At 41.2% G+C, this 25,702-nt stretch overlaps 1 protein-coding gene across 4 annotated transcripts in view; it reads left to right on the top strand.

The window, feature by feature from the left end:
- The first annotated feature begins 1,631 nt into the window (after nucleotides 1-1,631).
- mark4a (MAP/microtubule affinity-regulating kinase 4a) overlaps nucleotides 1,632-25,702 on the top strand; it is a 30,419-nt gene continuing 6,348 nt past the window's right edge. Inside the window, exons 1-14 of one of the 4 annotated variants that reach the window (XM_040011962.1) lie at nucleotides 1,632-2,292; nucleotides 4,606-4,803; nucleotides 6,190-6,243; nucleotides 9,878-9,926; nucleotides 10,176-10,241; nucleotides 17,117-17,187; nucleotides 17,281-17,337; nucleotides 17,770-18,006; nucleotides 21,555-21,674; nucleotides 21,757-21,856; nucleotides 21,960-22,069; nucleotides 22,760-22,946; nucleotides 23,207-23,418; nucleotides 24,123-24,226. In XM_040011962.1, the coding sequence (XP_039867896.1) occupies nucleotides 2,239-2,292; nucleotides 4,606-4,803; nucleotides 6,190-6,243; nucleotides 9,878-9,926; nucleotides 10,176-10,241; nucleotides 17,117-17,187; nucleotides 17,281-17,337; nucleotides 17,770-18,006; nucleotides 21,555-21,674; nucleotides 21,757-21,856; nucleotides 21,960-22,069; nucleotides 22,760-22,946; nucleotides 23,207-23,418; nucleotides 24,123-24,226 (1,619 nt within the window). In that variant the 5' untranslated portion in view covers nucleotides 1,632-2,238. Of the gene's footprint in view, nucleotides 2,293-4,605; nucleotides 4,804-6,189; nucleotides 6,244-9,877; nucleotides 9,927-10,175; nucleotides 10,242-17,116; nucleotides 17,188-17,280; nucleotides 17,338-17,769; nucleotides 18,007-21,554; nucleotides 21,675-21,756; nucleotides 21,857-21,959; nucleotides 22,070-22,759; nucleotides 22,947-23,191; nucleotides 23,419-24,122; nucleotides 24,227-25,702 lie in introns of all 4 variants that reach the window. The other 3 variants (XM_040011955.1, XM_040011978.1, XM_040011970.1) reach the window with 3 other exon arrangements.

Below are 25,702 nucleotides of genomic sequence, written 5' to 3'. Positions count from 1 at the left end.
TAAACTGAGGCACTCTGTTCACACAGCAGGCAAAATGTATTCTTCTTTATCATCCTTCTGGAAATTAATGGAGGCAATAATTTACAAAATAAACATCATACTGTATTCAGTAAGAACTGAAACCAGCAACTGAGACCAAACAACTAGTCAGAAAAGCTTTGACTGAGGTGATAGATGAAGGGAGCTGAGGGCCATTTAATCACAGACTTCTATATAGTCAGACATGTTCTGCAACCATAAATGTCACCTCCTGCTGGCCATCAGACAGAATGCAAAGCATGTATATGTGTGTGCAGACACTCACATATACACACGTGTGCTCATATGAAGCCAGTAGCCTAGAGGGAACCAGGAAGCACCTCACTGACAGTGTGAAGAAAAAAGTATCATTATTTCAGAGTTGATGAGTGGACATGAAGTAGCTTGGCACTTTTATTTCTGGATCCCTAAAATGTTTAGAATGTGTAATTTTAGGAGTGTTGTGTAGAGGTTTATTGGGGGGGGGGACAACATTTGCCTGGTTACAATTTCAAAACAGTTTTCCACCCATTATCTTAAGTTTCAGGGGATTTCATTAAATTATACACAAAGGGATTCACGTTTTAACTCTGTGATGCCTCTGCCTTTTAAGGCATTCGCTCTAACAGAGAGAAGAGCCTCAGCTCCCACAGCAAACACTATCTCTCTCCCTGTGCAGGCCCCAGCCAGACACCAGGTCTTATAAAGGCAGAGAACCGCTTTATGAATCACTGTTTTGGATGGAGAAGCCTTGCACTTCGGCCATCTTTGGATAGTTTATGCTCATTTACGCACAAAACTACGCTGGTATAACCGGTAGTGGGTTGTGTTGTGCTGGACCTGTCAGCATCTTTGATGTGGCGCATCTAAGTCGCATCAAACGCAATACGGTTAGACAGCTCAGGCAGGAAGTTAGGAAATTGAGTTTCCAAAATAAAATGGTGAAGTTGGTGGATGTGTGGAGCGCTTCGGTCTGACTTGGCCCCAATTAGCACAACGAGAGGGTGATACTTCTACGGCCTGCTTTATTACTGGTTAATTTGTAGCTACATTAATGCTCTTTATGGAGACCGATTAAGATACACACGTGAAAATAAAAAAAAGGTTTAAAATGAATTAGCCACTCATTGAAACTCTGAGTAAAAACAACATCCAGGTGCCAGAAGAAAGCAAAAAGAAAAATATAAATATGTAACAATATGTTTTAGGGAATCATCGGCCTCTGCCTGACACAAGTAGCCTCTTTTATCGTCATCATTGTTATTTTAATCTCACCATCATTAACATTAGGAGGAGATAATTGTTTGGAAACGATACACAATATGAGAGCATTACTGCATTATAGCATATGTTCCTTATGTTGATGCTGTTTTGTGTGTTCCTTTACATAAAGACACAACACAAAGGTATTTAATGGAGCGTAACAACTGACCAATATAGGTTTAGCGTGCATTCAGATTAAAGCCCCCGGAGGGAGGGGCCCTGGTTCTTACCCTCATACACAAAGGCTGAAAGTGATCACCTGATAGATCAGATAATAGATATTTGAGTCGTTTTGTCTCGAACATCAAACATAACTTTCCTATTGTCAGTCCCCAAACCGACCGGAAGTCTCGTCCCTGTGTCTTCTTCCTGACTTTACGGTGGTGCGCATCTCACCGACCTGGAATACCGATTTCCGAACATTTCGGCCTTTTCCCTCCGCTGCACCGTAAAGCCGCGTTTTCGTGCTGCGGCTTGCATTGGCGTTGTGGGGTTAAGGACAGGCTCTGTCGGTCGGTATTATGACAGAGGGAGATGACACACATCCAGAGGGAGCTGTGTTTGTTTTGTATGGCGAAATGAGGATGAGGCAGGGGGTGGAGAGTCGCCACAGAGACGCTGGGTTCCGTCCAAACATCACCGCATTTTAGCACTTCTTCAGTGCTCGGGATTTGCGTTACACGGCATCTGCTGCACCGCTCATTTTTTCCCTTTCTTGACAGTGCATGGTGGAACATGCAGCTTGTTTGAGGACACCCCCCTTCCACATACCCATTGCTGCCATGATAGGCAGAGGTCTCCTCTCGACCGTGGCTCGGCCGGTTGGAGAAGAGGCAGATTGATTTGGGACGGTGGGTCATATCTGCGGATGTTATTCCGTCTGTGGAGCCTGTAAATCTCATCCGCGCGCGCACACCGTGATTCTTACTCAGGGAAAAAAAGGAGAAAGAAAACAACATGTCTTCTCGATCTGCATTACCGTCTGGAAACGACAGGAGTAGTGGAGACCATGTAAGTGCAATTCCAGTCTGCAGCCTGTGTTTGTGTGCCTGCAGACGATAGATCGTGCATCCCTTAAAAAAAGAAGAAAAAAAGATATCTGCATATGTGTGGCTTTGGGCAGTCTGTGGTTTTATTCATTGTGCGGATGGTTGAGGGGAGGGGGGTCGTAGATGGTGATGTTTTTCCCGTTTGAGGCTCTGCTGTCCTGATATTGGACGGATATTTAAACAGAGCAGGCTCTTTGAAAAAAAAGGCTAACCTTGGGTGTCTGTGCAGGGAAAGAGCTGATGGCAGGCAAACAGCCCGGAATGAGTCCATCCGCATACGATAACGCTCAGCGGATATGCGCAGAAAGCCTGAAAACCAGCCGTCACCTCTTATTATAAGGCTTGGAGAGATAGTGATGTCACATTATACTCCTTGCTGCTGCTGCTGCTGCTGTTGTTGTGTGTGTGTATGTATGTGTGTGTGTTCCCTAGAAATTGGATGGGTGGGACGAGAGCAGCACAAGAGGCCAAAATAAACGTAGAGAGAATATCTGGACTGTTCGGCTGAAGCCAGGGGATTACTGCGTAAAATGATGTGCAGTCCATTGCTGCGCAGCCTACAAAGCGATCAACCCCAGAGCCAGTGGGTGTCAGACAGCGCCATACATTGTATGCTGTGGAAAACAGAAACGGCCTGCAGAAAAGAAGCAAGCTGACACCGAACAGGTTCTGCATATGTGGAATCTATCCATCTAATATCTAAATGGGCGCATGACTGATTTATGTTGCATTATGTCATTTCATTGCCCTCAACACTTTTGCACCCCCTCCCCCCACCCCAACCCCATCTGTTTGTTAGCAGAGCTTTCAGCACAGAAGGATGGGTAAGCCAATAGATGTGTGGATGTGTGTGTGTGGAAGTGAATGTGCAGGAGTGTGTGACTTTACGAGGTGTATGATTGATTGTGAATGGAGATTCATCTATTAGAAGTGATCTGGAGCTGTTACTGTTGCATCTCGATTATACGATGATGACAGATGAGTGGATGGAGCGGATGAAGCGGTGTCTTGCCATATTGGCAGTCACAGGTGAGGCTTGGCTTGATGTGCAACGAACAGCGCAGGGGGATTAATGCACTCGCTTGCTCGCCACGCATGCATGTGTGTGCTGCCCGTGGTATTGGTTGGAGATGTTTGATTGTGGAGTTTGGATCCCGACTGGCACCAAGGTGGGGCATAGGAACATGACTGGAAGCAAGAGAAGGAATAACGGAAGGTGGGGGTTAAGGCTATGAGTGGTTGTGTTTGCGTGTGAAACTAAGAGCAAGATGACATGCTGGGGGGGAATGGAAGTGTGATGCCTCAGGGCCCAGGGCTGGCCAGGGACCACTGTGTCGGCATCTGCTCCCTATTTTTTTGTTTTTGTGTTGTTGTTTTTTTACTTCTTCCTCTTACAAACAGTGAAAGGTGATACCTCTTTATTGCCCCACTCACTACCACCTGTTCTTATGTTTCCCTCTTTAATATCTTCCCTTTGTTTGTCACATGACAAGTAGCTGTTTCATGCTGTGCTGCATCAGGCTTTGCTTGTGTGATTGCATGTTGTCGTTTTCCCCTTGAAAATGATCTGTGACTCAAGCTTGAGACTATCAGAACTGCACAGCAATGCTCTAAAGTGTTGGGGTCCAGGATCAACTGTTTACAGGGTTGTGAAAGCTTCAGGGCCACCACATATTCTAGCAACAGCGTTACCTGTATCCCCTGTCAAAATGGATGAAGACATCTCTCAGCAGTGAAGTAGCAGACCTCTGAAGAAGATGATGCTGAGCCCAAAATGGAAACAGTATGTTGTGTTGGAATACAGCTGTTAGCCCAGGAACGAGGGACATGTAGTCACATGCAGATCAGCTCCAGGTTGTTGCTCTTTGTCATTACGGGTCAAACATCTGTTGGAATGATTATGGGATATGGCACCAACTTGTCATTATGAGCTTAGCAGTATTTGATATACAAAGCTGGGTTGGTTATTGTAAGTGTTGTCACCAATGTGTTTTTTGTCACTTACACAGTATGTGTTACACTGTGCAGCGATCAATGTGACAAACACTTTAGCTACTAAAAGAGAGAGGTGTCTTATTGTTTGGAGACAGAGTTTATGAGTAGCTTGAAGAGGCTGCAGGCACTAACTAATGCATGCTATTTTACTTCTGGAGGCCCATCAGTCGTTTGAGGTTGTAGATCATCCTTAAAGTCCTTTTCCAGCCTGCTGCTGTTGCTCTGTGTGATATTGCTGTTGGCACAGTGACCTAACCTCTTCCCCTTCATTTTCCTCCAGCATGTGTCACTGGGGGCCAGCCGCTCAGATAAGGCCACCAGCCAGTCCAGCCGCTCTCTGGGTGCCCGGTGCAGGAACTCGATTGCCTCTTGCTCTGACGAACAGCCGCACATAGGCAACTACCGCCTGCTCAAGACCATTGGCAAAGGAAACTTTGCCAAGGTCAAGCTGGCCCGCCACATTTTGACGGGCAGGGAGGTGAGTTACAAGAGAAACAGACATCAAAGGTGGGAGTGAGTGATGGATATAACTGTAAACAATGAAAGGTAACACTTGGCTGATGTGCTGGTGTCCTTAATATTATCTTAAGAATCCAGTAGTATGTCTTCATGAGAGCCCTCCTTTTAATTATATTTTCTAAAAAGTACATTTTCCTTGCCTCCTAATTAGTCCTTCTCTAAAATGTATTTGTGTACGTTTCTTTGAGCCAGCTATTTTAACACAAATAGATTGACTTATCTTCTGTATCTTTAATGCTGAGCTTCAAGCTCCATATTTTATTCTTGGACTCAAGTAGAATTTCTTTGGGTGACTCAAAGTTCAAAATAGTCCTTATATACTGCATATACCTCAGCGAAGTCCTTCAGTTTAAGCCACCTTTCTTCTCATCGGCTGCCACTCACAAACAGAGAGGAGGGGCTAATGTGCTCACAAGGCGTTAGTTGTGGATACAGTGGACTCATTATATTAAACTATAGCCATGTTTAACATGAGCATGCACCACTGCAATACTACATGTATGACAGGAAATAAGGAAACACATACTAGGTCCTTTTAAGGGAAACTGGGAAACTATGAAGTGAAATTATTTCAAACTGTGGGTAAAAACAACCTAATCTAAACACACGACTAAATAATTGCATTACATCTAATAAGATAAGAGTTAACAAGTTTTTCAATTCAGTTCCATTTTATTTATACAGCAACAACAGTCGCCTCAAGGCGCTTTATATTGTAAGGTAGACCCTAAAATAATACATACAGAGAAAAACCCAACAATCATATGACCTCCTACGAGCAAGCACTTTGGCGACAGTGGGAAGGAAAAACTCCCTTTTAACAGGAAGAAACCTCCGGCAGAACCAGGCTCAGGGAGGGGCGGGGCCATCTGCTGCGAGCGGTCAGGGTGAGAGAAGGAAGACAGGATAAAGACATGCTGTGGAAGAGAGACAGAGAATAATAACTTTTAATACATGTTTTTATAATTTGTAGTACATGTTTTCTTTATGACACTTTATGATTAATTATGTATTTAACAAAGCTCGGAAAGAACTTTCATCATCTACTTAGCAGCGCCTGGTTTAGCAGCACCAGTTCTAGTCAGTAGGGATTAAATCCGCTCAAATTCGCGTGACAACAGCTTGTGGAAGTAAATGTTCCAAGTGGCCTCAGTCCATGTTTACTTGCTGTAGAAGACGATTTAAATATGCCCCTCAAAATGAGATTTTTCTGCATTTCTTGAGTGCTGAGAAAAGAATTCTTAGATATGAGTCAGTTATATCAGTAGGAAAGGCTTCACAGCATCATATAAGAGTGGTGCTATCTTTTTTTCACTCATCAAAAATTCCTTGATGTCTCTTCCAGGTTGCAATAAAAATCATTGACAAAACTCAGTTGAACCCAACCAGCCTACAAAAGGTGAGTTTTTCCTTTTGATACTAATGAGACGAGGGAATATATGTGTTATGTGCTCAGGTACAAAATAGAAACGCACACTGGTTTGATGTTATTTGTCTTCATAAGCAGAAACAAAGCATTCAAGTGAGGTGGATTCTGTTGGGGGTTTAGAGGCTGGTCAGGTTTGTCCTCAGCTGCTTCCACCCTCTCACAAGGGACAGCAATGAGACAGCATCTGATAGAGAGAGGGCTCATGGGATGTGATGCTGTTTGACAGGTGCTAGGGACTGGATGGGAGTGAGAGGAGACCTCTGTTCCAGAGATCAACTCTTGTCTCTCTCCGGGCTAATCACCGGCCTGAGAGGGACTGAGTTATTTCATAAACCACAGTCACGCAACCTATACCTTCTTAGATTGCCATGAAAAGCTTGTTTCTATGCATAACAAAGAAAACAGAAGATTTTGTAGCAGTTCAGAGGTGGACTGGTACAAAATCAGCTGTCCTTGGTGTCTGTCGGGTGCATGGCACCGTCTGGTTTCTTGTTCCTGCTGGGCAGAATTTTGAGATGTGAGTCTGAACTGTAGATACTTGTATGGCTTGTTATACATGGATGTCTGGTATAGATGGAGCAGGAGCTGGGTTTATAGACACTTGGAGCTGGAGACATGGATTGAAGATTTCATTATTTTATTAATTAAAAGCTGTTGTGTCTCAAAATGTGCGCCTCATGTAGCTGTGTGATGTAGAAAAATAAAATGTCTATAGAAGCTCAGAAAATGCATGTGACATGTGCTGCATCCTATAATATCCACATAAGGGCCAAAGTCTCAACATCACAACATGCACAAGCTCCTCTGCCTGTGCACAAGACGTGAACAGACCAGACAAAATCAAATCAGGGGCGAAATAATCCAGTTTTATCTGTGTGTAGTATGTGTGTGATTTCATTTGACTGAAGACATCTGCATGTCTGGCTTGATGCAGTCAACAAGACACTACTTCTATAGGATAGGACCCCTTGTTTACATTAATGTGGAGGGTAACACCATTGCAAAAATGTTCTGGAAGATTTTGATCACTGACTTCCTGCAATCCTCATTCTTAAAATCATATTTCTGGTGCTTATTTCATGGCATCCGGTTCAGGAGCTGTAATCCTAACTTCCATGTCATGCCATCTTCCTGGGTGCACCTTTTTTGGGATTGGATTGTGGGAGACGAGAGAGGTGAAGGAATTTTCACCAATTAGGGAGAAAACTCAACACCTGGGCACTGGTTATAGTTTTTCACATACCTGTGGGCTAGTGAAAGTCCTTAGATTTAAACACACAAAAGAGGCCATATTAACACAATGTGGATGGTTTTGTAGAGATTAGTTGAAAGATAACAAAGTCCGAACTTAAGCATGTTAATTCAGGCAGAATACAAAAGCTAACAGTGACATCCCACATCGTTGACACCTTTGTATGTATGTAACTGGTCAATCTCGTTTAGATATTCGAGCTGCTTCAACCTGTCCGCACTTGCTACAGGTGCGTGCCACTTTGCAGCTCACCACCATTCCAGTTCCTCTTGTTCTGGCTATGTCTGACTTCATCAATGCCATCCATCGTCTACTTTACAATGCTATGGGGTCTTATTGCTCTCCCTGCCTTCCATACATGTGCATAGAATTGGTGGAGAGGCCACAGAACAGAGCCTTGCCGCCAAATATAAATTGCTGCAGATTGAAGTAATTGTCTTCTCTTTATACGACAGTCCTGTCTGAAATGAAGTGTGTGTTAAAGACACATCACATCCAAGCAGAAATTTCTATTTCAGCGCGTTTCTGCTCTGTCTTAGCTACGGCCAGGAAGCTTATAACCACTGTTCACATGCATCCTGACATAGACGTGCTGTTTCTTTGCAGTGTTGGGGGTTTGTTTATTGTTTTGATGGATCTGACTCTTCTCAGCCTCGTTGTGATGAGCAAGGAATTAATGGGATGGCCTGGATGATAAGACACTTAAGCGCTACGCATCCCAAGATTCCCTCTAGCACAGCTGGAGAAGCTGGGAAGGAGCTTGGTCTTAATACCTAGGTTGCTATGGCAACAGTGATATTGGGGCACTGCTGAAGGAATTGAATGGAGAAGGAGGAGGAGGAGGAGGGGATGGAGGGAGATGTGGGAAAGGGGAGTGAGGAAAAAAAAGAATAGAATTGCTTATCGCACCATCGTTTTTTTCTTCTTCCTTTTTTTTTTAGTTGACATCATGGAAGAGAGTTGCCACCAACTGCCTTTTGTTATGACAGTGGTACTGTTACTGTATGTTCATGGAACTGGGAGAGCTGGCATCAATTTTAAAGCCTCTGACTGAAGTGTACAAATATGTGCCTCACAGTATCACAGACAGGAGGGGGGTCAGAGTAGATGTTGGTCTGAATTTGGCTCCATTCATCACACTGCTGTGTGGGCTTTGCTTGCTCTTAAAATGAAAATCATTTTATTATCAGGATTATTATACATTTGTCTGCTCCTCTTTGGGTTTTTTGTGGTAAAATGAATTGCACATTACTGTACTATAAAGACGAATGACTATATGTGTGCTCTGTTCACGTCAGAAGAGATGCATTACAAGATATGTTATAAATTCTTTGTTATAAAAGCGTTGTGGGCATTATAGGGCACATCGTTATTTACATCACAGACTGTACATGTACTGTACAAGATACTGTACTAGATAACCCATCAATGTATTCACTACCAGGTAATATGTCGGTCAACAGTTCAACAGTATCTTGCTATCTCATTTGTAGTTGCTTCACTTGCTCCCCGTTTGTTGAGAAAGGTTTGTCTCGGGCTCTCATATAACAGTTCGACTTGTTGATAAAGAACGACAAATGATGTTACTTTAAATTTTCTGGAACCTTTAAACTGGCGAATTGTCAAGGCAAGTGCTCGCAAGCACTGGATGCTGCCCTTCGACAGACTTACTAAATCTGCATGTGAAACGAAATCATGGTTTTAGGTAGGGGTCATTAAGGTGTGTGCAGCTAATATTGCACACTTTAGGGAGAGCCTCACCTTCATAACATACAGTATTAGATAAAAAAAATAATGTTTGTTAATGTGAATCATGACGAGCTACTTTAGAGATGTCCAAGAATAAAGTGTATGGCTGGAAATGAGCATGATATGTATATGTATATACAAAGAGCAACATGCAATGGACAAATGTGAGCCCCTAACTGGAATTTATCTTTAAAAAGTTCTAAATTGTGCAATTAGAAAATGACAGATTTGTTATTTTAAATTAAAAGTGAATTAAATGAAATGGAGAAAATAGTTTACATGAAGTGTTTAACTGTGCTCAGTTTCTACTGACATTTCAACTATTTTAGTATTCAGTGTCACATGTGGGAATTAACAGCAACATGCTTCAAATGAGAAGCTCAGCCTACTTATAATTGCTTGACATTTTCATGGTTCTCTGGGATCATAAAACTTCTGGGAAACTCTAGTTTAACTGACATGGATCTCTACAAAGTGAATGCAGAAATGCCTTCTCCACCACTGTATAGAGACTGGTTCCATAGTTGAAACCAGTTCTCCTGAGCACCTAATTCCACTGAGGTTTTATTTATCATGAAATGTAAATTTTGTTTCTTCTTCCAGCTTTTTCGGGAGGTACGGATAATGAAAGGCTTAAATCACCCAAACATAGGTAAGTTAATGTACACATTACTGTACTTTGTCACAAGGTGTGGGCGCAGGCAGTAGTAAAAAGGTTTGAGCTCTTAAGCAGTCACTGACTGAAGTGCAGAGTGACATCTCACATGTATCAATACCACCCATTGCACTAATGACTTTCCTCCATATTAAGAGAGCCAGACAGATACCTGTGCATTTTTTATAACATTAACAGCTTTTGTTTTGTGTTTTGATGTTGATCTGGTTCTGTTTTGGGCTACAGTGCAGCTTTTCGAGGTGATTGAGACGGATAAGACCCTTTACCTAGTCATGGAATATGCCAGTGGAGGTAGGTACATCAACCATCATGTCCAGGAAAGCTATGATGGAGCCCAAATGATGTATAGGGTTGCAGATTTGGCATCTAAGCTCCAAAATGAAAACTGTTTGTGAGAGCACTATGTGGCTGATTTTACAGATGCGGTCTTTCTTTAGGATGTGCAATAAAACAGAATAAAAGTGGTATAATTTTTTTAAAAACACTGGTTCCTTTTTTCATCCATATCCACAGAACAGGTTAAAGGGTTCAGTTTAATATTAGCTTAATAAGAGTGATTTTCACTCTCATGTAAATAGAGGAAATATATACATAAGTGGAAGCAGCCAGTTAGCCTTATTTAGCAGATGGAATTGAAAGAATACCCTGGTTTTCCTTCTTATTTGACTTCATTTATCTAATATATGCACAAAAAAGGGATTTTTCTCAAAGATATAATCAATGGCTGGTATGTTCTACAGAGCCAGAGTGGCTCTTTCCCCTTTCTAGTATTTACACAAAGCTAAGCTAGCTTTCTGTGTGTCTATTTGGCTAGTCACACAGGGTGTGTGTTAGCTAACGGTAGAGAGGCTGTATTTCCCAGGAAAGACAGAATGTGAAACAACTTTACGCAGAGACAGAAAAATGTGTAACAATGACAGGGCAGGAGAGGAAGAAGCGAGAATATTTTTAAAGATAAGGAGTGCTCAGTGACATTTTATAGACTGGAAACTTGAAGCTAGCTGCTAACTGTGGTGAGGTTTATAGTAATGTACCATATTGGACTGGAGCAGCTAGTGTTCATGGTCAATGTTAGGTTATATCGCAGGTATCAGACATCAAATTCAATTTAAGATGAGAATGTTGATTAGATTCATTGACCGTAATCATCCTTGATAGCTCATGTAATATCAATAACTTATGTCTTGTTGATTCAGGTGTGTCGTTAGTGTAGGGTGACCATATTTTGATTTCCAAAAAAGAGGACATTTGGCCCAGTCATGAAGAATTTTAATAATACTGTTTAAAGAAAATTTTAACATATTTAAAAGATGCCTTCTTTGTGCGGTTAATGAATGGTGAAATAGAAAATGTCATATAGGCTTTTACAAGTCAACAAATGCAAAAAAAATAACTTAAAAACCTCTGGAATTAAATAATGTTACAGAAATAATGTCTCATCTGTATAAGAAAAATTATAGTGAGGTACCAGGGAGGTATTGTGCAATGGTTTCTGCTGTCTCATTTGGCGTTTCTAACCTCAGTTAATTTTGTTTGCACGCCACCATTCTTCCAGTCAAAGTATGATTGGGAATATTTTCCCTGTTCGATGGTTACTTAAGTCGGAGAAATGCCACTGTACTGGATTTCATTAAGAGCTTCAAGAGTGACTTCCACTGAATGTAGCAGTATCACACCATTGACAATAGCTTCAGTCTTGGTGCGGGCACTGCTGAACTTTTTAGGTTTTTGTTTTTTTTTTAGCAACACACTAGTGCAATCCATGGATCTGTAGCTATTGTGATGCTTCATAGTATGAAATGTCAGTGTGCCTTCTTTTATACTTCAAGTACATTTCAGAGCTTTTACTTTTTCACTTTTTAAGTTCAATTACTACTTTAACTTTACAAGTATTTGTACTTCTACTTAATTGAGGAATATTTATACTTTTTCCATTTGTGAGAACTGCTTTCATGCCTTATGAGCCTGTAAACAATAGCTTCCTGGTTTTCTTTAATATTATGTGGCGCACTACATCCACACAGTTGTTGTTTTCTTGCTTGCGCGCAACCAATTTTACAAACATGAAAGCCGATAATACATTTTCACAATAGAAAGAGTAAATCATAACCTTGTGTTTTGGCAATGTTATGTTGTATTTTTGATAAAAATGTTGTTGGGATGTAGTTGAAGTTGGTCATTGAGAAATATCAATAGCAAGACTGAGATCTGTCAGTTAATTGATCCATTATAGAAAGTCCTTCCAAACACTCATTCACTTCGGCCGGATTTGTTCTTCACTATTTGAAAAATCGCTTTGACGTTGTCTCTCATCATTCAGAGAATTTATGTTTATGAGAATATATGTAAAAATATGTACAAAATAATCAATAGCTCCTGGGGTATTTCCAGTGCCTGGTAGACACTCTCTGCATTGGTGTCATATTAAAAGAAAATAAATTCCTGACTAGAAAAATGTTGCTACATGCAGAAATTCAATGAAAGTGCATGTTTGCTTATGTTTGGTTATGATTAAAGACACCCTGCACTTCCGATTTTTCAGCTAGAATTTGCTATTAATCGAATCGCTCTTAATGAGCAAGGCAGTTGCAGGAGGCTGGACTTTGGTGGGAGAACCAGAGAAGTCCAACCATAATGAGAAAAACACTAGATAAAAGAGGACAAAAACACCTTCACGTTAAAAAATATTTTATATAAGTATAATAAAAAGAAAGAAAGAAAGCATTTTTTTTCTGGTTATTTATTTACAGTGGATGGCATCATCACACTGTGGCAGGAAAACACCAGAAAAAAATCAAAATTGTTTATAAACTTAAACTACTGGGCCTGGGTTTCTGCGTTTTCAGTATCCTCTCCCATTATAATGATAATAATTATTATTATCAAATTTGCAAAAATTTGTCATTACATTCCCATCCTGATATAGAGACGCGCATAAAAAAAGTTAGGCTGAAGAAGGAGAATAATAAAAATAAGTCTGACTTATTAATATCTAATGTGCCTCAGTGTTTCAGTGTTCTTGCGCTGGCATACTCAACAGTAAATCTGACTAATAATAGTGTACCTTCATGCTGATGCACTGGCACACCCAATAAGAATAATACATCTGATGAGCAATAAATAATGTGCCTCAATGCTATTGCATTAACACCCTCAAAAAATTGAAAACAGATATTATTCTGAGGGTGAGAAAGTCTGTTCCACTCTCATCTCCACAGTATCATATGAGACCCAGCTGTCAGTTAGCTTACCTTAGCAGAACAAAGCAGCCTATTCTATAAGGCTGTAACCTTATACGTATAGTACAAATGGCAGTGTTGTCGATCTTGAATTCAAAGGAAATGAAAGGAAACGTTCCTTCTGTAACAAGGCTAATTTAAAGAAGCCTAAATAACATCTAAATAACCAAAACTACAGTATCACATCTTTTAATCTAAAATTGTGAAATATAATAATTTTGATGGGCGATTGAACTCAAGTGATAGCTGTCCAGAAATGCATATGTCATGTTCAGGCACTATGACATATTGGAATATAGTGTGCCTAAACCTTTTTATGGCTATATGTGATAGACAGACTCTTTAAAAAGATGGCTGTGGGCTATGCGCTAATAGCTGCTCTGTATTTAAAGTTAATAGCATATGGGACCTCAACATAAATAAGTGAGCAGCCTCAGTGCAGTAATAATGTTGCTTTTAAACAGACTTTAGACACATTAATACCCGCCAGCACACGTATCTGTACACTATCCCTTTCCTGTTTGCGTCCATTGGTTTCTATTTGTGTCAATTTCTCGTCACCAATCCCATTTTTCTGTGTTGTGTCTGAGACCATATCATTTTCTTACTGTGACCTTGGCGAATGTCAGAGGCATTGTGGGGTTTTTTTTTTTTTTACAAGCCTTTAAGTCGAGGGGGGTAAAAAACAAGTATTAGGGATGCGTAGTGGTGTAAAATGCCTGTGAAGGCCATAATATGCTTTTTCCTGCAGCTTGTTTAAGAGTACATAATAGTGCACAAACACGATAGTATTAAAACAACCGCTAAGCTACTGTAGAGAAATATTAGTGGTCAGACTTGGGTTATGTTTTTCAGTATTTTTATGATGCATATTTACAGATTTACAGCTAGTTTTTCGAGCAGATATAGGAAAGCAGATGTGGAGTCCTGTGAAAAACCCACGATAAACCCCATGATTCAGTAGCTTGTAGAATCAATTTTTGCTGCAATAATTCTCATGAATCATTGTCTGCAGGACTTTTTTTATAAATCTCTTACATGTTTGTGGAGGATTTTTGATGCACGCTTCTTAAAAATGTTGATTCGGTTCATAGATTTTTTCGGGCATTTCAGTCAGGTTGTGATCTGAACTTTGAGCCATTGCAACATTTTGAATCTTTTGTAGATTTTCTGTTTGAGATCATTATGCTGTTGCATGACTCACTTTTAACGTTAACTGTCAGACAAACTGACCTTTGACTCTAAAATTTTGGCATTCGGAGGATTTCGTGGTTGACTTGGTGACTGCAAGTTGTTCAGGTCCTGTGGCTGCAGAACAAGCACAGATCATCAACCCTCCACCATCAGGCTTAACAGCTGATGCAGTGTGTTTTTGCTGATATGCTGTTTGGTTTTCTCCAAATGTAGCGACAGGCCAAACATCTTCACTTTGGTCTCATCTGTACAAAGGACATTGTTCCAGAAGTCCTATGGTCATTTTATAATAAAGAGGCTTTCTCTTGCCAACCCTTCCAAACAAGCCATACGTTCATTCTTTTTGGGACTGAACTTTAACATTTAAAATGCTTACTGAGTCCTGTAGAATCTGTTGGTCTTGTTTTTCACATTTCTCTCAGCCTTGTACTGTCTAACACTGGTGGGGAATTTGCTGGGGCATGCACTCCTGGGAAAAGGGGTAGATGATATAAATTCAAAATGATATCACAGTATGTCAATAAAAATATATGATCATATTTTTTTTACAATATTGAAAGAAAACTGTGAACATTTTTGTTGCTTGCATCTAGAAATCCATTTTCCATCCTTTCCCTGCTGACATTGATTACATAATTACTCATTTTAAGTGTAAATCTAGTGAAATACTGCAGCAGGAGCAATATAATAGTAGTCACATAGTATTATTGCCTGTGACACAGCATAAGTCAAATGTAAGTGCAAAAGTGGTGTTTCCAATAGAAATGAAGCTTATGCGTTCAGTAAGGAAGCTCTGTAGTCACACATCTGTCTGCTTCCCAGGTGTTTGGTGGCTAATCTAAGCATTACATCACTTCCACTTTCCCACGCTTTCAAGCTCATTGCAGCAGCTGTGGTCCAGTCCAATCATCTTTCTGCCTGCCTTCTTCAGCCCAATCAGCCTCCGCTCTGCTTACTTTAAATCTCACCGATCACTGTCGTTCTCCCTCGCAGAGGCCTTCATGCAATTCACCTTTCTTGCCATCTCCGCATCTCCGATGTTACTCAGACTCTATCAAAGCATCCATCTTCATTTCCACCACCAGCGTGTAGACTCCAGGGAACGGGGCCCTAATCCCTGTCACCGCTGGGATTTCATCAGTGTAATCGGCAAATAGCATCATTGAATTCTGTGTATCAATAAAGCACGTTCAGTTCCGTCAAATGATTTTTCCTTAGTAAAATGTGTAAAAAATGATAAAATAACTGCTTAACACTTAACAAGTAAACCCTGTAACTCCTCAGGAGTTGCTTAATTTTGTCACCTAATAGAACTGAAAAGTATTGTCTGCAAGCTGATGTTGTGTCCTCGGTCAAGCTTTTTAACCATTTGCATAAAGCCCTGTTTTTCCTCCATCTCACCGCATCAGTAATTTCCATCCACCGTTTGCTCTTCCTGTCATATGGGGCGCACCTAGACAGTGCTCCAGGGACGCTCAGTGGAGTCATGTTTACTTTGGGTGACACATCACCAGCTGCTAGTATTTCCTCCTTCATAGCCTGGTTGTACTTTATGGTGTGTTTTTGCCTCAAGTGGTAAAATATGTTTGTTTTTTTCCACTGCAGGGACAGTTTTCTTGGATATTTTGCCAAGTACTGTGCTTTCTTTCAGATTTGTTGAAGTAGCTCCTTTTTTTAGGTATTAAAAAGATATTCCCAGATTTACCTTGTTACCATGCACACTACTGAAGATATACACATGGTGTTAACTATAGCAATGATATCACGATGTGGCATTTTTATATCACGTAAAAAGTGGCCAAACCTTCTGCTTTCATAGATGTGGTGACACACAAAAGAGAAAGTATTAAAACTGAATATTTTGATTGTTTTGGGGATTAAGCAGTTTGTTATGTTATTTCATTATATGTTAGAAGGCGTCAGGAGGTATTCTGTCTCTAAAAATGTGAAGTGAGATAATTGTGATATTGAAGTAGGGCGCAGAAAAGACTTTTATCAAGTTTTTATGGCCCACATAACCAGACCTGTATGGCTTCAGTAGTTATGGATGTTCCTTCGTGTTGTTAGTAGTTGGAGGCTGCCATAGATGGCAGCCATGTCAATACAGGTCACATAAGCAAATGGGAACGCCTAACAGAAATATTAAATACATTTCAGTGAATTTGTGTCAGTTTGACCATGAAACAAGACACGTATATGCATTTTATATTTTAAAATATCTTTGAGAAATATCCAGTCATTGTTACAGACAGCCATCTTTTTAGGAGGATGTGCTAACTTTAGCCACTTTAAGCTAATGTGCATACCAGGCCTATTAGTACTGTAGCATCGCAACGCCTCAGCATACAGAAGGAAGTATTATTTAGTCTTTCCAAAGTTGTAGTTTGGTCTTATCAAACAAGATAAACCTTAAAACTATTCTCACATGGATTTTCATCACCTTGGACGGAGCCACGGTCGCTGCTACCCTCTTCTGTTATGCCTCAGTCGTTCATTTCCTAAAATATCAAACTGTTCCTTTGGTCTGCATGCATTATTTGTTTATTATATGTTTTCATGCAATTACATGATTTGTGGATATTAAAATGAACTTACAGTGCTTGCATCTTATTAAATATTAAAAGCTGCTGATGTGATTAAAATTGACTGTGTACGTCAGCAGTGTTTACTTAGCTAACAGCATAAAGCTTCTGGCTTTGTTACCTGACTGATGTGCTGATATGCTCCTCACAGGTGAAGTTTTTGACTACCTCGTGTCTCATGGGAGAATGAAGGAAGTTGAAGCAAGAGCCAAATTTCGACAAGTATGAATACGTTACCTCTCGGTGTCAACGTTACACCAGTTGTTGCATTTTCTTGTCGGTACTTCAAGGGTGTCTGTCTTTCTATGTCCACAGATTGTTTCTGCTGTCCACTACTGCCACACGAAGAACATTGTCCATAGAGATTTGAAGGTGAGGAAGCTCAGAGGAATGTCTGGGGCAACTTTCAGAGGGGGATTAAGGCTAGTCTAGGACTAGAAAATTTATTTCACTGACAGATTACCCTGAACTCAAAGTTGTAATCTCTGACTAGTCTTAATCTATGTCTCTGTAAAGGGTTTTTAATCACACTGATGAGTGTATGGGAGGGTAGAATGTGCAAATGCACAGTGGGCACAGTGACATATATATACACTATAAGTCATGCCCAGTTGAACTTGTGCATTAGTGGATAACACACAGGTGCAACTTCGCTCTCCTCGTTTGCACTCTTTGTATTCAGTACAACTTTATTCTCATTGTACTCTCTTTTCTCCCCCATCCATCTTTCCTGTTCTTCCTTGTCCTTTCCATCCTGCTGTCCGTCTCTGCTTCCTCCTCTGCGTGAATGGATGTGTGAGTCAGGCAGAGAACCTCCTGCTGGATGCCGATGCCAACATCAAGATTGCCGACTTCGGCTTCAGCAATGAGTTCACCCTGGGCAACAAGCTGGACACGTTCTGTGGCTCACCGCCCTATGCTGCGCCTGAGCTTTTCCAAGGAAAGAAGTATGACGGGCCCGAGGTAGACGTCTGGAGTCTGGGAGTCATCCTCTACACGCTGGTCAGCGGCTCGCTGCCCTTTGATGGGCAGAATCTGAAGGCAAGTGGAAGGCTGGAGGAAACGATCCGTCTGTTTGTCTGTCTGGGGATACTTGAGTTTTCCTTGGTGGTTTATTGTAGCAGCGATAGGTTTTCATGCATTAGTACGCAACAACATTAAAATCACTGATCTATTCAATAACTTTGATCTTCTAGTTACCAGTGTTGGGACTAACGCGTTATTAAATAACACGTTACAGTAACTACGTTATTATTGTGGTAACGAGCACGGTAACTAGTTATTATGCCAAAATCAGGAACGCGTTAATCGTTACTGGGATTTAGATAGGCTCGTTACTCGTTACTTCGTGTGGTGGCTATCGCGGAGCTTCCACAGATTCAGTAACATTAGCAAGTGGTGGAGGCCAGCAGGTGGATGAAGGAAAAGGGAGGCAGGAGGAGGAGAGACCCGAGGCGGCCGCCGGTCCGAGTGTCAGGTGAACTGAACTTCAGGTAAGAAGTTATGACCTGCAGTCTGTCTGGGTCAGATATAAACCAAGTTTAGGTGGAGTTTATTTTCGTTGTGCTGACTTTTTACAGTCAGTTACAATAACTCGTACTGCGTACTAGCTAGCTTGACAGAGTTTATATACTGCTGGGTGGGTGCTATGATGTTACTGATGTTGAACTTTATTTTATTCATAAGGTTAGTTAGTAGAGTTGCCAACCATCCCGTAAAAAAACAGAATCGTCTCGTATCCAGAGAAAATATCATGCGTTTCGTATTGAGGTGAAAAAGAACACAGTTTGTCCCAGACTTCAGCTACAATGAAAAAGGCACAAAGCTGGAGTTATTCTGTGTTTACGCTGCACAGCTGCCTCTTCTCCTCTCATCCTCTCACCCTCCCTCTCCTGTTTCTACTTCAATCATGAAACTGATCAATGATCAGCTGATCGGCTTTTCTCTCTTGTTTGTTTATCGCTCACTTTGCGCCAGAAAGAGGAAACCAGCGGAGGTCGCGCTAAACAACAGCAGCACGTTTAAGCTTGATCAGCTGTTGTTAGAATTTATTTAATATTACTTTCTAGTATCAGCTGATGTTTGCTGGAGCCACAGCTGTAAAAGCTGCTGGTCATGATGTCGGTTTGGATATGTGGTGAGAGGGAAACATGAAGATGAAACCAGGAGATGTCCTTACTGAATCATCAGAGCTGAACAGGTGATGGAGAAACAGGTTTACCTTTTAGGTGACATGAATGAGTTGAAGTTATGAACTGTTTCTGAGAGACTAATAACACCAGGATCCTTTTTTTTAATGTAGCTGACAGCTGGTAACTATGCAGGGGCGGGTCTAGCAAAGTTTTGCCAGGGGGGCAGGTAGGGCATTAACAGGGAAAGGGGGGCCACAAAGAAATACTTTTCTTTCTTATTCTCATTTAAAATATCTAGCTTTTAAAAAAAATAATTATCTGAATCTTACAACAAACGATTGATAGATTGATGCATATATACCATCAAAACAGTGTACATCACTGTCACAACAGCGTTTGTTTTCATTCAAAGGCTTTATGATTTTTCCTATAATGGTGGGCCGGTCTCTAGTCAAAACGCCCGGGCCGATTTTTGTCCCAGTCCAGCCCTGTATGCAGCTCATCTGCAGTCTGGTGTTACCTACATCTTCCTATTCAGAAGGCAGAATTTCCGAGTTCTGAGTACAATCGAAAGCACCACGACTGCAGTTTTCGTGTTGGATGTAAAAAGCGCACGTGACGCTGTGATGTAGGCTAGAATCATGGCAGCAGTCAACGTCGGTGCAGGCGTGGGATTTCTCTCTTGGAAATATGTATTTTATTTTTTCCTTTCTATTGGTAGGTGGCACAGTGCACTGTGGCAAGTAAGCAAGCTAGAAGACTGGCAATCTTGCTGGGTATCCAGTTATGGAAGCAACACATTAACAAGAGAATTCTGACTAAAACCAAAGTAACTTTCCCTAGTAACTAGTTACTTTGAAAGTAACAAGTAACTTGAAGTAACTGAGTTACTTTTGATAGAAGTAACTAGTAATGTAACTAAGTTACTAATTTAAAGTAACTTACCCAACACTGCTAGTTACAATGCAATGTTGGGCTGGGAAACCTTGCATCACAGCATTTATGTGAAAGTAACTTGGACTAGTACCACCCACGTAAATGGGTAGGAAGTGGGTTATTTGCAGACCAAACAGCCCTCCTTGCACTTCCAAATCCCATACCACCTCCCATAACTCAAACATAACTCAAAAACAGGACAATTAGCTGCTGACTGAACATGCAATATCCTCTGATTCAAATTTGGCCAAGCATCCTCTGAATGCACCAAATAATCCTGAACCACAGATGCTTGTTTGGAGGATCCACAAAGGATGCCCAAGTAGCATTCCAGTGCCAGACACCAAAACAGTCAAAATGCATTTAATTACAAGAGTTAGGATTGATTAGGAAGCCATCACACTACTGAACTGATAGGATTTAAAATGGTGGTGTATTCAGGCCATATTTAATCAGCTAATAGACAAATATAAATGTTGCCATTCAGCTACTGAGGCCTCTAAAAACTGTTGAATGCTGTAAAATGCTGACAACTGTTGTAGATATCTGGTCTGTCCATCATGCAGCAAGTGAAGCGCTGTACTCTCTGTGCAGTTTCCACATTGCAGCAACAACAAGCACATGATTATCTTTCTTGCGTTTTGCATTTCAGACGTTTTCTAATTTCTCTAAGTGATAAAAATAAAAGAATCATAAATATTAAAACAAATGTGCATATTTGCGTATGCTGACATTATGTTCTGGAGATGTCTCACATGATTTCAACAGGCCTTCACCTTGTAGTTTGCATCCAAATATGATGTCACATTTGACCTCTGACCTCACCAATTCCATTTCATTAAAATACTGCCCAGACAGAGAGCTGCCTTGGCGGAGGTTTGGGCTCTCAGAGTGCTTCTTGTTGGTGATGCATTTCTCAGGAAGCAGGCTAGTTATTTAATATGTCCAAAAATATGTACATACTGCTAAAATTAAAAAGAGTTTGAACAATAGTACAGAGTTGCTGAGTTCAAGACTGCTGTTTTCAAAATTCTTCTCATTTATGTAATTTTATCTACTGTTTCATTTAGTGTATGTTTGCAGATTTTAGCCGTTCACAGCCATTACCGTTTCAGCAACATCTTTTTTGACATACCATAATGCCTGGAGAATCAAAGTAAACAGCTGTCAGAGGAAAGGATGTGGCAAATGTAGCTAGACTTTCGGCAGCATGGAAGGACTCCATTCAGATGGTTTGTACACTAAGGCATCATCATCAGTCTTCTGTTTGTAATATCATTACTCCGTGCAGTCGGCCATGCTGAATAAAAAGTGAAAAATAGAACTTTTATCTCAAATTTAATAGTTGGCAATGAATGCCTCCCTCCTCCCAGAGCTCCACTAAAGGAATGGTAGAGACCGATGTATATTTCATTTGTCACATATGTCACTATTGGTAATGAACATGAATGACCTGGTCTTGTTCTTCTCGTATTATGCTGAAGGAAATATGGAAAAGCATGTATTTGATGTGGCCAACAGGAACTGAGGGAGCGCGTGCTGAGGGGAAAGTACCGCGTGCCCTTCTATATGTCCACAGACTGTGAAGGCATCCTTCGCCGATTCCTGGTGCTCAATCCCGCCAAACGCTGCACGCTTGAGGTGAGCGTTGCACAATTAACAGAGCAGACGTGTTGTGAAATTCCCGCTAATGTGAAGCTCTTCTGTGTTTCCGTTTCTACAGCAAGTCATGAAGGACAAGTGGATAAATGCAGGGTACGAGGGGGATGAACTGAAGCCTCATATAGAACCTGTTGAGGACTACAGTGATCCAGCTCGCATCGGTGAGTCAGTGGACTGTCAGCCTGTCCACTGAGCTCTATGTAATTAGGATACAAGGTCATCGGTGTTTTCTTACCTTCATCTTTGTTTATTTGTTTGGTTCAGAGGTTATGGTCGGGATGGGCTTCACTCCAGAGGAAATCAAGGACTCTCTGCTTAATCAAAAATATAACGAGGTCACCGCTACCTACCTACTGCTCGGCCGCAAAGGCGATGTGAGTTCTGTAGATGTATCTTACCTGTATTATTTATTTATGCATATTTGACTATAAGGTACATTAACCTTTTCCACACAGCGCTTCAGTGCTTTATCTACCTTCCATCTTCACACATAACCAGTTTAGAATCAACAGTTTACCTTTGAACTTGAGGATGAAGTTTCTGGTTTAAACGCACACAGAGAACATGCACACTGGATGCAAGACACTGGACCAAGAACCTTTGGACTGTGAGGAAACAGTGCTAACCACTGCACCGCCTTTCCAGCCAGTACAGTGGTGCAGATGTTAGTGCTGGATCAGCAGGAATTGGAATCGTTTGCATCAGTGTTTAAGTTTGCCTAGTTTAGAATAGTATGATGCCTTTACCAGGCTTGTAGATAAACAACATAAAGCCAGATAGCCACACATTCTCCTTAGCTCAGTCAATGTTGCAGTGCATATCGATGCAGACCGTATCTGGCAAGGATCAATGGGTCCAATGGGACAAAATTAATATTATTTAATTGTTTGTTGTGTGTTTTCAAAAATCTCTTTTTTCATATCTCTTCTCAGAGCCCTTATTCCAAATTCTGACTCCAATCTTTGTGTCTGAAATCACTACATACCATCTCCTTATCTCTTCAAACCCTCTGCACTGTCACACTTTCTAATATCATTCTGTCCAATATCACTGGGACATTATAGGACGGCAGTGACGCCCGCACTGCTAGTAGCCTGTCCCTGGCGAGGGTACGACCCAGCCCTATCACCAACGGGACCAACAAGCACTCCTCAGCCACTGGCTCCTCCTCCTCCTCCACCTCTTCGTCACATAGCAAGACTCAGCGTAGTGCCTCCACCTACCACAGGCAGCGACGACACAGTGACTTCTGTGAGTCTCTTTTCTAAACTCTTTCTGAGCTGTGATGAAATCTGGAACCACGAACTTCCTCCTTGTCCAGTGACCACAACCTGTCATTGGGTCTCGGCTGATATGACAAGGAAGGTTTTCTAATTGGCAGTTATTCAAATGAGGGTCTTATTTAGGTCTGTAAGCACTGTTGTGACAGCTCTGCTTTCACCCAGTCATCCACAGAATATTCCTTATATGAATTCCTATGTGTCTGTGCTCTGCTGTCCTCCACAACAAAGGCGGGCCCTCCATGCCCGTCATGCACCCCAAGCGGAGCCCAACCAGCACGGGCGACCGAGAACTGCGGGAGGGAAGGATGCCTCCACGCAAGGCTAGCTGCAGTGTGATGGGGAGCCGCAGCCTGCCTCCCTCTAGTCCAATGGTTAGCAGTGCCAACAACCCCAACAAGTCTGAAATCCCAGACCGTCGCAAAGACATGACTGCCACCACGGTAAGTGACACATTTACTCTTCAAGAAGCAGAAAGCTGGGCATCGAACCAAGAGCATAGGTTTTACTGCAAGAATCGGAAAATTGGTCTTCACTACTCCTCAGCAAGTATAGTTTTACTACTGTTAGCACTCACATAAGTAGTCATTAAGGTTGTATAGCTTCTTAGACAAGTTAAAAAAAACACAAACCTTGTGCTTGCATAGTCAGAAGGACATATATATGTCTATATGTATATATATGTATACATGTGTATATAATGGAAAATAAGGAAAGGCCTAAAATAATTATTTACATAATCGCGAAGCTATGGCTTTTTTTTCCTTAAAAAAAAAAAAAAAAATATATATATATATATATATATATATATATATATATATTTTGTCTACCTTTTTTTAAAGTAGATTTTTAGATACAGATCTTGTTTTCATGTTGTTAAAAGGTTAAAATGGTTTGTTGGAGGTCTGTAAATTGTAATAAATATTGTAACATTTAAAAAATGCATTCTAGGTGTTTTATATTCACTCAGCCGTAGTCCTGTCTGCTTCCAATGTAGCTCCAACAGATATCTTTGTAAAATGTCAAAGTTCAGTACAGATCATGGATTTGCATTACAGTACAGCTTCACTGTATGAATCACAGTTTAATTTCCTCAACAACTCTCTAAGCTAGTATGTGTTCTGAAATTACTCTTCTCCTCGGATAGAATAACATCCCCGGAAGCGCCATGACACGCCGGAATACATATGTGTGCACCGACCGTTCAGGAACTGATAGACACTCTCTTCTGCAGAACGGCAAAGACAACAGGTACCACTTTGTGTCGTCAGTAGTCGTACAGATTCACAGAGACTTTAAGCAGGTAGCGGATATTTGGTATCATTAACCTTCAAAGGAAGATGGATTGGATTGGGGCTTTTAGTCCTTTGTTCTGATAATATTTACGAACTGAGTCACAGGGCACCACAAGTCAGTGTCCTGGTGAGGGTTATGTCAGGGAGGGTATCCAGCATAAAATCTTAGCTGAATCAAATATGCAGATCCTAAAGCAAGAGATTACCATACCAAATCAGTAGGCTATCAGTCAATGTGGTGTTGTTGACCAAAGACAAAGGAAGAGGAGAGGTGGAAGGCATGTTGGTAGGCAGCAATAGGAAAAAAGAAGGCAGGAATGTGGAGGTGAGAGGGCTGTAAATGTAAAGGGAGAGAGCTGGCTGATACTGTATCTGTGTCAGGATGGAGGTCTATAGGATCGCTTTGGCCAAGAAGAGGAAGTGCGTAAAGGCAGAGGCAAGGATTAAGTGGTGGAAGTTGATGAAGGAAGAGCGTTTCGCAGAGTTCAAGAAGGATTGAGATGGTTCAGGATGAAGTACAGGACAATATTTAAAAGAAGAGGTTAGCAAAGAAAAAGTAGGTAGCCAGGAAGAAGAAGAAAGTAGACAGGAGCACTGAGAGGCAAAGAGAGAGGTGGCAAAGGATGAGGCTTATAGTTAGCTGCATGCGAGGCTGGACACTAAGGAAGGAGAAAAAGACTTGTATCAATCGGCTATGCAGTGAGACAGAGCTGGAATTAAGGATAGAGATGGAAATGGGCTAACAAGTGACAAGAGTGTGTTGAGAAGATGGAAAGAGTATATTGAGGAGCTGATGTATGTAGAAAATGGGAGAGAGAGGAGCACAGATGGAGGAAAATTAGTGAAATAAGAAATGAAGGGGGTTAGCAAGGAGGGCAGCTTGAAGGGGATGAAAAATGAAAAGGGGATCAGTCTAACCAACATACCTGCGGAGATATGAAAACGTCTAGCAGAGAGGGCACTCGAGTTTTTGACCAGATTGTTTAACACAGTCTGAGTGAAAGGATCCTCGAGGAATGAAGTGTGTGCTGGTATGCTTTTTTTAGAACAAGGGTCATGTACAGAGCTGTAATAACTGTAGAGGGAAAAGGTCGACCATGAAACTATGGTTGTTGAAGCTAGGTTAAGAAGACATGTGACGAACAGTGAGCACTACAGATGGGATGTTTGGTTTGGGATATAGTATAGAGAAGGTCAGAATGAGCTTCACTGTGTCTTTGTGGATCTAGAGAAAGCATGTGATAGGGTGCCAAGAGAGGAACTGTGGTACAGCATGAGGAACTCAGGAGTGGCAGAAAAGTATGTGGGTGGTGCAGGACATGTATGAGGACAGTGAGGTGTGTGGTGGGACAGCAGCAAGAGTAAAAAGGTTTAGAAGATGGTAATGACCTGCTGTGATGTATGGTTTGGAGATGGTGGAGACGGAGTTGAA

Source organism: Simochromis diagramma, unplaced genomic scaffold, assembly GCF_900408965.1.
Source record: "Simochromis diagramma unplaced genomic scaffold, fSimDia1.1 OVJJ01000123.1, whole genome shotgun sequence".
Classification (NCBI taxonomy): domain Eukaryota; kingdom Metazoa; phylum Chordata; class Actinopteri; order Cichliformes; family Cichlidae; genus Simochromis; species Simochromis diagramma.
This window is presented reverse-complemented; position numbering and strand designations above follow the sequence as displayed.